At 33.9% G+C, this 15,027-nt stretch overlaps 1 protein-coding gene across 1 annotated transcript in view; it reads right to left on the reverse strand.

Annotated features, from left to right (window-relative positions):
- pigs (GAS2-like protein pickled eggs) overlaps positions 1-15,027 on the reverse strand; it is a 379,701-nt gene that overhangs the window by 111,227 nt on the left and 253,447 nt on the right. The window contains exons 3-4 of the mRNA XM_089644950.1: positions 14,472-14,757; positions 3,334-3,569 (exon numbers count right to left, since the gene is read on the reverse strand). Of these exons, the coding sequence (XP_089501076.1) occupies positions 3,334-3,569; positions 14,472-14,757 (522 nt within the window). The remainder of the gene's footprint in view (positions 1-3,333; positions 3,570-14,471; positions 14,758-15,027) is intronic.

Raw genomic sequence — 15,027 nt, forward strand, 5'->3', positions numbered from 1 at the left:
AGATGTATGAAGGGGGATTAGGTGGTCGGAGTGTAAAATGTATGGGTGTTATGATTGAAATTTATTGCAGATGTAAGGATCCATAGCGATATTTGTGAAGATAATGTTGAACATATCAGTATCTAGGTAGATGAATTGTCTAACAAATATAAATAAATTTTTATTAAAAAAATTATATTTTAATGCACCATTTTCGGCCATTCTCGTCACAATGCTGGATGAAAGCATTTCAAAATATTTGTTTTTGAGAATTTTGGTTTTATGCATCACGTTAAAATCTCTTTTTTTACTAAATAAAGAATGTAAAATATGTTAAATTACAACTCTGCAATTTTTCATTTCGAACGGCACGGGAATTTATTTTGATTTGCGTTGATCAAACGTATTATTTTGAATGTAAATATTTTTCTACGAGTCCGTTACACGAACATCTCAAATATGTTTTAATATTCCTCGGTTCCACAGTAAGAAGTAAGAAGGTACCAAAGAATCAGGGTACCTACCCAAATAAAAGTTCAATTTTTAGTACCGCAACGCGGCGCTATAACAACACAATGAGTCACCTGGCTACGAACACCGACAGAGGTTAGTATCGCCTACGAATTAAACAAAAAAAACAATCGAGAAGTAAGTACTTGGATCCGCGGGGATAGACAATAAAACGAGATTATTGCAACGATGCTTTAAGTTTAGATGACATAGAGGTTATGTGACTTGAAAATAACGATAATAGGAAAACTTACGAAGCTTAATTTTTGTAGCTTTAGTTTATTTTTAGAAGAATCTCTCTCAAATTGGAGATATTAAAAGCTTTGGGTTTTTTATTCCCACTTATTCCTTCACTTATATTCCAAAAACTCTCATGGCCACTTACACGAAATCAAAACTAACGAAAGCCAACATAACGTATTCCCTCATTCAAAAGTAGGTATTATATTAATCAGAGCATGCTCAGGAAATAACTTTTAGAATTGTTGAAAAATACCGAAAAGTACCGAAGATATAAGCTATCAAAATTTTGATACTTGTGGCAGGTAGAAAAGATTTTGCGGTGGTACTGCAGCACTGTCATTCTAATTATGAATTATTGTACTGAATCTTGTCTCGATGACATCAAGAGTACCATTGCATTCGTTTTACACAAGTGAATTCATTTTGAAAGCCCATAACTAATTTTACTGTCGTTAATAACCCTTTTAAACATACATTTTTATCGAAAAATATAGGCGACCTCACTAGATATCCATCTATGATAATCTGTTAGAATATTAAGGACTGGTTATCTTAGCAAGCATTTGAGGAATAACCAACTAAATATATTTTCAGGAGAGAAAGATGTTTGTGTTAAAATTTAATAAGTTACAAAAGGACTTTTTCAGGAGAACCGTTATAGACGTTAAATTCGTTTCCATAGTGTTGTCGTTTTCGTGGATCAGTTTTTAACACGTTAAAGATTTCGTCGAACACAAAAACTTTTTTTAATACTTACTAGTTACGAAATTTATGTACATTTTACTTATCTTATTATTGACCAAAGACCATCTGCACAAGTTGTATCGGTACAAACCTATGACAAACAATGAAGATGGCATTTTGGTGTACGTCTGCAGTGACATTTTATTCACCTAAAAATATTTAAAAAACAGAACCAAACAGACGTTACATTTTTAACTCCAAATATGGTCAGTAAATACTAGTTAACCTAACTAGTTAGTTTGTCGGGTACCTAACTACTTGCTAATACACCCTGTAAGTACATTATTGTTCACATTTAGCTTTATAAAAGCGTAGAGCCCGTTTTTAAAACGTATTTGCATCGTAACGCTGAAGCCTCTACCGTTATACGATTCAAAGGTTTATTAAAAATCATTAATGTGTGTACGAAATAATTAAAGGTGTTTGCACGCCGGTTATATACTACTAGATTCTACTATTGTTCCACTGAGAAAAGAATGACGGAGCAAAAACAAATCATTCATCGAAAATATAAACTAATTTTGAGAGGACGACGAGGGGTCTAAATGAGGAATTGGAAAGATTTTAGGATGCAGCTTAAGGATGAATGGCATTTCTAAAAGATCTCCATTAATGGATCGGTACACAACTCTTTGTTTTATCCACATTTATACTTTTTCATACATGTTCTTCTCTTATTTATTCACTTTAGTGTCTAGTGACATTTAGACATTAAAAAAACTAAAAACATAGAAAATTAGCTGGTATTGGACAGCAAGGTTCGATGTGAGGAGTTGGGCGGATACTTGGCTGAGTGACTAGTGACATGTGGAAGAAGTATTACTTAAATTGGTTTTTTTTTAAATTGAAAATTTAAAAAAAAAACACATTAAAAAAGGAGATAAAAATTTAATTTTTTACTCCAAATAATGTAAGGAATCACTGCTTAAAGTAAGTCAAGTATGTCTTTTAACATCCTGTATAGGTAGGTCTACATAATAATTTATTATTGTATGCAATTTAGATTTCAAAAGTTTTGGAATTCAATGTTGACTGATTATACTTAGGGTATCTACGTAATTTTGACCTATTTACAAATATATTCAATGTTTATCATAGTACCTATTGACTTGTTCATTTTTTTGTATTGAATGTTGAGTTGCCAATATTACAGTACCGATGTAATATTGACATGTTTACAATTTTATGACAAACTAAAACGAGCAACACAGCGTCTGTATTTCTTTAATCACCTTATATGAATCAAATAAATAGTTTAAAAAATAATTTGAATATATTAATAAACCTTCCGCACGTAAGATACCGTTTAAATTCCCGTTATAAAAAGTACTATGGCAGAAAAACCAAGTTAGTATCATATTTCAAATTAACGGATATAATAATTATTGTTTTGTTTGTGATGCCAAGAACAAAAAAACCCCTAATACCCTAGTCAAAGGTAAGTTGTATATTAGTTACTTATCGAGGCTTGTTTAGGTTTTAATATTTCAGCACAGAGAATGACGCTCGCACAAACTCTACACAATTTAACAAGATCATCATGAAATATCCTTTTATCTTGCAAAAATTTACATTTACAATCGACGTACCTGCTTAGTTATTTGTCTAAATGTTAGTATATATGTATATACAACACACGTCTGTTTTTTTTTACATTGTCCTTGAATACATTTTTTTAAACGTGGTATCAGAATTTTGTATTCATGGATATTGAATTTTTTCACATCCATATCCCGAACTAAATAATATTTTAAAGAGATTAATTTCTCAACGGCCTAATCATAAAAATGATAATTATCAGATTGGAAAAATATATGTTTAAAATAAAAATGAGAACAAACAAAAAATTCGACTCACCATTTCATCGAGACTCTTCAAGTCATTTGTGACGATCTGCGGCATGGGTCCATAGACCATGGGCGGTGCTGGCACTCCCCCGCCCACACCTTCATCTTCTTCATCTTCCTCTTCCTCGGAGCCACCCGCCCCAGCCGCGCCGCCCGTCGAGCCCGCTCCGCCCGCCCTCCTGGCGTCCAGCAAGATCTCCCGGTCTATCTGCCGCTCCATCTGGACCAGCATTGGAGCCAGCATTCCTGGAATTAATGTTAAATTAGTAATTGAAGAATTTGAAAATAGAACAGTCTACTAGCATTCCTGGAAATCAAGTTTTGTTAGTGAAGGAAGAATTTGTAAACAATTTAGTAAAATATTTGAAATAAGAACAAAGCCAGTTTTCATCGTATTAATGTTAAGATACGAGTAGTAAACATTTCAGTTTACGTCGTATTAATGTTAAAATAGTAAATATTTTAAATTAGAACATAGGTAGTCAGTATTCATTTTATTAATGTTAATTTAGTAAATGAAGAACTTGAGATTAGAAGCATTTTAAATAATAAATATCTTTCGAATCCCATAGAATGCAAACGAAGAAAATACTCTTTTTTTAATAAGAGACAATTAGAAATTAGAGACTGACTATTAACCCCAGCAACCAAGAAATAAGAGGCTCTCCTAATAATAAGGAAAGTTGAGGGGTCATACGGAGTTTTAAAGAATTTGAAATGGTCACTAAATAGACAAAACCATTTCATGCAAGAGTTTCACCAAAGTACTAGTAGAATTTTGAGAACTATACACAGAAAGCAAGCAAGAGTTTCACCAAAGTAGTAGTAGAATTTCGAGAAGTATACATAGTCAGCGGATATGTGTAAATTATTTATTGCGATTGAAGACATAGGTGCAATTAAAGACAAAAGAGCGTAGGGTATTATACGTTTTTGAGTAAAATTCTATAATTCAAAAATTGTGTTCTAGGGTTCTGTTCTGGCGCTTGTTTTTGTGTTCAGTCAGTACGCTGTTATTGCAGAGAATTTTTAATGTCATTCAAATTGGCGTTAGATTTAAGATACAGTTAAGGAAGTGGTGAAACAATTAATTTTCAGCATGAAATTTTTATTGTTAATATTTAAAATATTCTGTAGTACAATGCAGTTGGCCATTTATATGTATGCCAATCATTTTACGAAATGCTTGATAGATTTAATACATAACTAAACCTGGTGTGACAAAATGTTGGATAAATTTGCCTTACCGCATTAAAACAGTACACGTTAATACTTTGTAAAAAGTTTGAGGGCTGTTTTCTCAACATGGTGTTTCTCACATACGCCCTTATTATAAGCATGGCTTCAATAGAGTAAACGTTTGTTGCAGATGGAATGAGAAAGTTAAGAGTACCATTTAAAGGAAATCATGAACGTAGAAACCGATAAAAGAATATTATAAAACGTTATAATATTCTGTTATATTCCGTTATATATTATAACGGCCCAGTTATATATTATAACGGCCCAGTTTTATTTTCCTTGTTTATCAATGACATAACTTCCATCTTTGATGGAGTTATGATACTTTTATTTGCGGACGATTTAAAAATTTACAAAACAATAACTAATCATAATCAGTGGCGGCCAGCTAATATGTGCTCCCGAGCGCCGAACAACCAACAAGATTTCCGACATGGCTAATCACAATACGAAACTCGGTTCGGTTATAATATCTCATACAAAAGGTGCCTACTTATTAAGCGCGCTTAACTTGCAGACCGACTTTGACTTGTGCCTATGTTCGTAGCAGTTCGTTTTCGATTGCGATCCAAAATTTAACTGCTTTGTCGCATATTCTGTGGAACAGTCGAAAGCGTGGGTACATACCAGTTCATATTATTCTTTGCAAATAATACCTTATCAAGGGCGGCGTTCGGGGTTTCACCACCACATCAGAAGGAACGGTTTATTCAGTAGAAAGTTAAACTAAAACGCGTATGTTTGATATTATTGTCGATATCGTGGTTTCAATTTACCATCTTCTATTTTTCAGCGAATGTTCCGCTTCTTCGATACAAGCATACAGGATAAAACATGTCATTAAGAGATAAGTGATGGTCAGATTACTTATTATCAGTTTAGTCAGTACTCGCCGTTACCGGGCCTTGTCTGTGGAATTTAAAACTTTTCTTACTCCGCGAAAGTTTTGAAGTTTAATTGCAGGTTATATTGATCTTGTATATCAATTATTAATAAGGCATATCAATTGCAGGTTGTACTATTTATGATTACTTTTGTGTTTGTTCAACGTATAAATTAAGAATGAGTTTGAATGTGGAATACATTAAGAAAAATAGGTCGATTTTTGAAAACAAAGTGATAATAAAAAATGCCGGTCCACCTAAAACCTGAACTGATTGAAAACAAGAGTGAAAATCTGGATCGAAGAAGTTTACTCGATCATTTAACAAAACAATGTATAACAAAGCTTCGTAGCTGTGTGCATGTGATCAATTGAATAGTTTATTTTGTTTTCCGTGTTTAATTTACGATATTGATTCAGTTTGGACAATCAGCGGTGTTACTGATGTAACTCACCTTTCTGAAAATATCAAAAAACACAATTCTTGTCATTTACATTTACAAAAAGTTTTGAGCTTAAAGGTTTTAGGAAAAGTTGACATCAGAATGCAATTGAATTCAGGCTACCGTGCCTAAGATAAACACCATAATGAGCTATTTAATAAAAATCAATTTTACAACTTTTTTATAGTACTTGTTTATTAGAAGACTTTCCGGAGACTGTGAAATTACTAAAACTTTTGTGCATCATTCATGACCTTTGGAATGACCTCAGTTGAAAGCTAAAGATGTTTCTCAACGTTAAAAAGAATAAAATCTTTTTTAAATACGTTGAGCCAGGACAGACTGAACGCACTATCAGTGTTTACCAATGATAGAGGTCTTCGCTAAACAAAAGGAGCAGAGAATAGAACTTCTTTATAAATAGGTATGTTTTTTTTTTTTTTTTTTTTACAGTAATACCGCACAAGAGTCCCAACTGCTCCCGTCTGGAGCCAGTGAGACTATGGCTTCCCCAATTGGGGTATGTTGTGAGGCTGAGGGTATTGGGGAGGGGAGGGAGATGGGGAAGAGGAAGGTGGGGAAGTACCTGGCTATTCAGATCTGGTCGCCAAACACGGCTAAAGCCATTTCAAGCAACGTTTCAATTCTGAATGGTGGTCTTACACCAGGGCGATACTGAGAGTATCTTCCACTCTGGAACGTGCCGCAAATATACTATATATTATTTTTAATTAATTAATTGTGAAATAACACAAATTAATCAAATAAAATTTATTTGCGCACGCCGGGTTCGAACCCGCGACCTTCGGATCTGTAGTCAAAAGCGTATACCACTAGACCACGCCGGCCGTCAAATGTACCTTTATATTTTAATTTATTTTATGACTTAATGTTGTAATCCGGTGAACCCCCACATATTTTGACCACCGGCCGCCACTGATCATAATGACTGTAGCGTATTGTAATCAAATCTTGTGAGGCTACAAGAGTGGTGCACCCTTAATGAACTGTTTCTCAACATTGAAAAATGTCAATCAATAACTTTTACTCGAATAAAAAATCCCATTAAATATCAATATAGCATCAACAACAATGTCCTAAAAAGAGTCGAACAAATTAAGGACCTTGGTATATTATTTGACAGTAAATTAACTTTTGTTCCTCATATAAATGAAATAACCAACAAGGCCATGAAATGCCTAGGGTTCATTCTGAGGACGATAAAAGAATTTAAAATAATTAATTCCTTCAAATTGCTCTATACTGGGTTGGTAAGAAGTAATTTGGAGTACAACTCAACAATCTGGGCTCCATTTTATAAGACTCATCAGCAAAAAATCGAAAGAGTACAACATAAGTTTCTAAGGTTTATAAATTACAAACTTGGAATACCAATCGAAGAACTTAATTATAAATTTCTAATGGAATTACTAAACCTAAGCGATTTAACAACAAGACGCACAGTGAGTGACTTAGTTTGCCTTTTCAATATATCAAATGGCAACCTGGACGCCCTCGATTTAACGAGCTTAATTAATTTGCGTATACCTACCCGTGATACCCGTTTAAATGCTCTATATTTTGTTACCAAATCTGCCAATAATTACTTCGTAAACTCTCCAATTCAAAGGCTTCATACACTTGGAAATAAATATAGTTCAATCGATGTCTATCATTTCCAATCAGTTTCCAAATTTAAAACCAAAATATTAGAACTTTTAAGATAAAAAAATAAACATCTAGCTATTGCACTTCTTATTGAATTATTTCGTCAAGATTGACAAAACAGGCTTATACCTACAAACTATCATGTTAGATTTGCTTTTTGCTTGGTTTTATATGTCTAAAGGTGAATGTTATATTATCGCTTTACTATTCTATATTTATAATTTTCACAATATTTTTTTATATAAACTATGTAAAATGGCTGACCGATCGCCCTCGATTTAGCAGGCCACTACAACCAGTCAAACGCAGTATATTTGTTAAGAATACTACCAATAATTATTTCGTTAGCTTTCTAACTCAAAGGCCTCATACACTATGTGTCGTATTGTATCATGTTACTGCTGCCACTACCTAGCATTTACATATAAACTTTACATTATTTATTAACTAATTTAAGTCTGTATAACTTAGGAGTAGGAATATTCTTATTTTTGTACTATTAACTTGCGTATGTCAAATGGATATGGTTATATGTATTTTTAATATTACTTTTATGAACATGCAATCTTCAGAATATTATTTTTTATGAAATATGTATGTAAAAGCCCAATGGGCGTATAAATAAATAAATAAATAAGTCAGCTATCAAAACTTTCACAACTGCATTCATTTGCCATTATGGTTATTTGAGTATTTTCTTTTTCAAAAAATTCCTTTCATTATTCGTAAATGAATCATCACCCATCATTAAAATTAGCTCATAGATAAGATCGTCTTCCAAACGTCTCATTGAATACGAAAACTAGGCTAAACAATGGAGCAATCTGCTCTTTATTGTTTCATTTCAAATTCCATGTAATTTTCCTGAAACTTTTTACGGTGGGTGCTTCGAACAAATTGAAACAAAACTCCAAGGTCTGAAATAATATAACATTCACTACATCCGCTCGAAAGCAAACGTATAAAATTGAGTAATTTGATACAGTACAAAAAATTCTGTCTAACAAATGAACTAATGAATCTAATAATGTTGACTTCCTCATTTTGATTTTCAAATTTATTTTACGAATTTAAGGCACTCTTTTTAGAGACCATGAGCCCTTGTCATAAAGGTATTAACATATCATGTCAAGAATTTTCCTTGCATCCACTTTCATCAGGCTTCCACACTATATGCCCAATACTTCTTCAAACAAAGTTTACTTCCTAATAGCTTAATTATACGCTCAGTTCTCCTCTTCATAAAGATATTATCATCATATTCATATCGCTACAACTTTCGAAAGGTTCTCGTTGCATTAAGACAACATCTCTATTCGTATCGGTTATCTGCAGTCTTTGTATTGTATCTTATATCCAAGGATACGGTGTTGCTCTCCCCGCCAATTAGTCAAATAAGTATAGGTCTCCCAATTCCCAATGCTTCTTCATCCTGCCGGCTTATTATGAAGAAGCCTCTTGGGTAATCGACAGTCTTCCATCCTTCCATTCTAACAGAGCCATCACATTATGAATTACGCTTTTAATGGTTGTTAAAAAAACTGGGTAAAGATTAAGGTTGTAATACCTTATCCGTGATTGCTTGCATGTATGTCTCTAAAGATTCCTTTCAAGTATCAAATATCCTCCAGAACTGTTTTTCGAGATCGTCTTAGTATTTATTGACCATTGTATTGTCATATTCTGTTTATTTCTTGGAGTATGTCAGTTAGGAAGAAAAGAGTTCCTATTTCTGAGGGTAATCAGCTCTACAATTTTCTGGTAATTCTTTACGGGCTCTTCACCCAATTTTATCTAGCAAAAATTTGTTTCCACTTTCATCTTGGTGCGCGTTTTTCACAATAAATTTGCTTTTTAACTATTATCCAATCCAGTGATCTCTATATCAAGGTTTTCCATTGTTACTTCTCGTTTTTTTTTATTTTAATTCGACTTTTCCAGCTCTGATGCGCTTGGTCGCCACAGCGGACCACGCTTCGCCGAGCGGGTTGACAATAATTTTACAAGAGGTTGCGAAAAAAGTGAAACCTTAACGGAAGAACGAATCCTGTGTTTCTACTATCTGGAAATAAATCATGCAGCGAGGCTCAGTGAAGGATGGCGGAACGCAAAATGTATAAACGACCAATCTAGAAATCTCGCGTAAATGATTTGCGGTGATTGTTTGAAATTAAATTGATAAGTTTCTAGATTTCGTGACTCGTGGTCATTTTGCCGAATAATTTTAATGTGCTCAACAAGTCTTCACTCATCATGCTATGATAATTTCCATTGAACCTATCAATTATGCTAAATCTACAAATGTTTACGACTTTCAACATTTACTATGTATAGGGTGAATCTAAGTTACATTTGCAGTCGATTTTGTGGAAAAACCTTTTTTGTTTTGAGCTTTTGTTTTAGAACAAATCGAGTCCGAATTGGATTTTTTTAAAATCAAATTTGAATAAATCATTCGCTCGGCGGTTAATATCAGCTGTTTGTAGATTATTCCGTAAACTAAGGACGGGTTGTTTCGGAGAATCTGAACAATTCATCAAATTTCAACGTTCATTTTCAAGTTCTGTGAAAGACTTTTTCAAGTTCTGTTTTCATTTCAGTTTTGTCAAGCAACTAGCCAACAATGATATAAAAACAGAACTTGAATAAGTCTTTCACAGAACTTGAAAATGAACGTTGAAATTTGATGAATTGTTCAGATTCTCCGAAACAACCCGTCCTAACAGTTTACCGCTTGTAGTAAGAGTTTCCGGACACAGTGAATAATTAACTAGTATAGTCCTACAGTTAAGACCACCATTGAAATCTTTCATTTCCCATACATCGATTATGAAATAGGGAGCAGACTACATCGGAGCTATACGCATTAAGTCTATATAATGTTGATGTATGGAAGAGAGGCATATTTCATTTTCGCAGAAGAGAGATCTGCGCGTGTGACTACAGACTGGGATACTAAAATAATGTTTCAAAAAAAACTTTTTTATTTTTATTAGTTTTTTTTATTATTACAAAATAATACATTACAAAATAATACGTTATAATGTATTATTCCCAGTGAGTTTACAAAACTCATTTCGGGAAAGACAACAGTAGATTAATGACAAGACAACAAAGATACATTAAAATAAATAAACGCAGAAATTATTTTGGAGTTCCAAAGAAAGAATGTGTCAGTCATTAATAAAACTGTTGAGGAAATAGCTTTTAAGAGCTTTTGCCAATGTTTTTTTGTTAATTGCCGGAATTTTTCGATTACTAGGTAATGCGTTATATTGCTTATGTGCAAGGTATTGTAAGGTAATTTTGACATTCCTCGATCTAATTTACAATCTTTCCAACAAGGGATCATTGAAATTCTTCTTTTGAAACATTGATTATTGTAATATATTATGTGTTATTTGTTTTATCCTTGAAGACAACTTATTTCCCAAGTCAATGGTTTACCAATAAACTGTTTACGGAATGCTTTGACCGCATATTCCATCCTATTAATCAGCCTTATCGCCTAACTGCGTCAAATATATATTTGTCACTGGATACAACTTTTCACAATGGGGCAATAGTACGCAGCGGTAATCTTTTGTCTTTATCTTTCCAATCAAGCGAACATTAATAGTTTAATTCCACTGGCACCTAATCAATTAAATGTTTCAATACCGCAATTGCTTTGTGCGTAGAATATAGATTTTCAAGAGATCTTGTACGATATTAAATTATTTTATAAATGCACAATTTCTTTCACAAATTAGGTGTTTTTCTTCTTCACCTACTTCTTTTATAGCTTTGAAACGTATTTTATTTGCTACTGAAAGGTCTTCATCACAAGTCCTTTTGTAAATACATCTCTTTTGAATTTCACTTTTGTGTTCGGAAACAGCCACTTCCTGACATTCAGCCGAGCTGAAACTCGGCTGATAAACTCGTTGTCGACGAAAGTTCATCTTATCTAAAATAAGTGGCAATCGCGTACACACACGCTGACATATATGCATTACTCTGAAAATGGATGACATTATAACAGTTAATATACTAAATAAATGTTTGTCCTACCCAATCGGGTTTTGGCTCGATTTCAGTCCCTGGGAGGAATGTCCAATCGTTAGTCAAACCATTTTTGTTCGTTTTAAAATACATTTCAAAAGTTTCAGAGCCAATCCCTGGGGATGAAGGTTCAACCCAGTTGAACAAAAAAAAATCTTTCAAATTGACTACTAGCCGGCTCAAGAAATGGCGCAACTACATCAAAAATTGAAAATAGATAGTTTAACAAACTTAGCACCGGTTGTTTCACGGAATTTGAACAATTACTCAAATTTCAAAGATTATTTTCAAGTTCCGTGAAGGTTCTTTTCAAGGTACGTCATTATTTCAGTTTTCTGAAACAACTTGCTAATAATTATATATATCTAACAGATTTGATGAATTGTTCAAATTCTGTGAAACAATTCGTTCTTAGTTTTTTATGGGTTGATTTTTTTTATAAATGGGAACTTTATTTGTTTGTGATATTACCCGTGAAGTTTATTACTGTCAATAAATTTATTTTAATAGCAATATTTTCATCGTAGTGATCAATCTTTGGATTCCAAGTAATCTGATTTTTTTATTTGCGACATGCGTCAGTAATTTTCCTTGATGTTATCTAACTTCCTACACTGCCATTTTGTTGATCTACTTCCGAAGATCAACTTCTTCATGAGCAACCTTGGAAACACAAATTATTGCGTCACCTTAGGTACACGAAAAAGGCTATCTTAGATCCTCACATTCCGAATTTATACCGATTTATAACATATTTCACTTAAAAACTTTAACTTTTGAAGTACTTAAAAAAATTAGTTACTTTTTAAAATAATATCAATATATTTTCCGATCCTAAAAAGTAATATATGATATTCTCTCAATAGAAAAAAAATCGGAAGGTATGCTTCGAATTTTTTTACAATCACATTTTGTTCTGCATATTTGTAATAAGCATTTCCTTTGTGGCTCGTCATAATTTACAATAAAAGATATAAATTTGTTTTAAACCACTTTAATTTTAATTGCACTCTACCGATTTCGGAAGCACCCTTCCTTCGTCAGGAGAATATTAAAACATTAGCAGTTTTAATACTATCCTGACGAAGGAAAGGTGCTTCCGAAAACGGTAGAGTGCAATTAAAATTAAAGTGGTCTAAAATAAATTGATATCCTTATTGTACATTCTGTTCTGTTATTTAGCATGATATAAGTATAAACAAGATTTTTCTTCTATTTTAAATAAGTCATTCTTTATTAAATATTTTCGCTTACGCCTATAAATTGTAACCGGTTTTTTTAATATACCTAAGCGCGCTTCCTCAATGCAAATACATTCGTATTTGCATTATATCCTTTCCAAACCATCTTCTTCTCCTTTTTGAACGCTTACTACAGAGCCAAGCCTAAAATCATCACAAAACTCTGGCTAAAAGAAAGTTAATAAAATAAATCTACAAATGAACCCTTCAAAGAATGGCGGCTTTTGAATGAGGAAACTTTATTTTGAAATTTGCAACATAAACTGGACAGGTGACAGTAAAAAAGTATTAAAGGGGAGTAAGTTTTGGAGTACTTTCTAATGCCTAGTTCAAATGACCACTATCAGACATAGGCATTCAAATAATCAGATAATACCACCATGTACAAATAATTTTAATGTTGATTGATCAAAAGGCAATTATTTATTACTCGAAACACTAAATCCGGGGTTTAAAACATATAAATACGTTGCGAAAGTAACATTCTTATTTGTCATACCAGCAGTGGCGAATTTCAATTAGATTGTTTGCTTGTACGAGCATATCTTATTGCGTATCTATTGTCTCGCAAGTTATTACATGTGCTACGAAGGAAGACAGTCCATTCAATCTAGACCCTGTTTTGAAACCCACAGTTGCCGCTGTAATTATTGCTGCTTTGTCTGTACAAGTAATGATTATTATATTTAGCAAGATTTCGAGATTGGCCATTGTCTGGGTCCGCTGAAACTCTAATTATAAAAATTGATTGAATATTGTCGGTGTTCTTGCATGAAGTGAGTTTTGCTGACATCTTAAGAATTCGATGTTTGTAATTCGTTAAAGGATGTTGCGTATGCAAGAACAATCGAAATTGTAAGTAGCGTACAATCCATTTCGATTATTACTAAAATATTGCAAAATGGTGTTAAATAAATGCATTCTACCGAGACAAATATTTAGAACATAAACACGAACTTTTACCAAAAACGAAGAGACAAATGAAAATTGCTCAAAGAGCCATGGAAAGAGCCACGATAGGTACGTTCTTGAGATATAGAAACACGAAAGAGTAAATTAGGATCAAGTCAAAGGTTGTCGACATTACCTTCCCAAACTCCACACTCAAATTGGATCATTCTGGACATATAGCATAAGCAACTAACAAATTACAACATCATGGACCAGTGTTGACATTAGTTGTTAAAAGGAAACAGAGGTCACCCACGGATGAGGTATTTTGATGACCTGTAGGTACAAAGAATCGGCAAAATTAGAACAAAAAAACCTTCAAGGTAGGCATATGTCGAAAGCTGGACGTCGGAAGCCAGTGGGACTATGACATCCCCAAATGAGAAGGTATATTGTGAGGCTGAAAGAAGTGGAGAAGAGAAGGAGATAAGTAAGGAGAGAGGTTGAGAAAAAAAACATAATAGAATATGATATTGACTTCACCAAACTTTGATCCCTTCCTAGCCACCTCCAGCAGGCAGCGGATCTCGTGCTTCTTGTTCTCTAAAATAACCTAACCCAACCTAACCTAACTGCATGAAGCCAGTTAGCCGGGACTACATCATCTCCAAATAGTGCATTTTGTAAAGGTGAAAAGAGACGTGAAGTATTATAAATAAAATGATATTGGACTCACCAAACTTGGATCCCTTCCTAGCCACCTCCAGCAGACAGAGGATCACGTGCTTCTCGTTCTTCCGCATGATCAAATCGTCGGTCTCGAAGAGCAGGCACTCGAAGATGCCGAGCGCGCGCCGGCACCATGAGATGAAGTTGGAGACGTTGTCGCGCGCGAAGAAGGTGCTCGGGCGCGCGGCGGGCAGGTAGGGCACGGTCGGCGGGGCGGGTCCGCGAGCGGCGAGACCGCGGGCGGCGCGTCGGCTGCCGTGCTCCAGGGCGGAGGCGCGCACATTGTTGGCGTGCTGGAAATAATGAACGTCACTGTTAATATTGAACAAGAAAAATACCATCAGCTTTAAATTAGGGCGGGTGTTAAAAATTGTTTTAACGGTCTCAACTGTGAACGTTTAAAATTGAATGGTATCCACTGCAGGATTTGAAAAATACCATCCATCTGCCAGCGGAACATTTTATCCACCGGGCAATCAGTAACCTCGATTTAACCAATTTATTTCTTTGTTTCCAGCTAATTAATGGGTTTTAACAAAATTGGTCACTGAATCTTTCCAAGG

Source organism: Hesperophylax consimilis, chromosome 22 (genome assembly GCF_061612785.1).
Source record: "Hesperophylax consimilis isolate HC1 chromosome 22, BYU_Hcon_1.0, whole genome shotgun sequence".
Taxonomy (NCBI): Eukaryota; Metazoa; Arthropoda; class Insecta; order Trichoptera; family Limnephilidae; genus Hesperophylax; species Hesperophylax consimilis.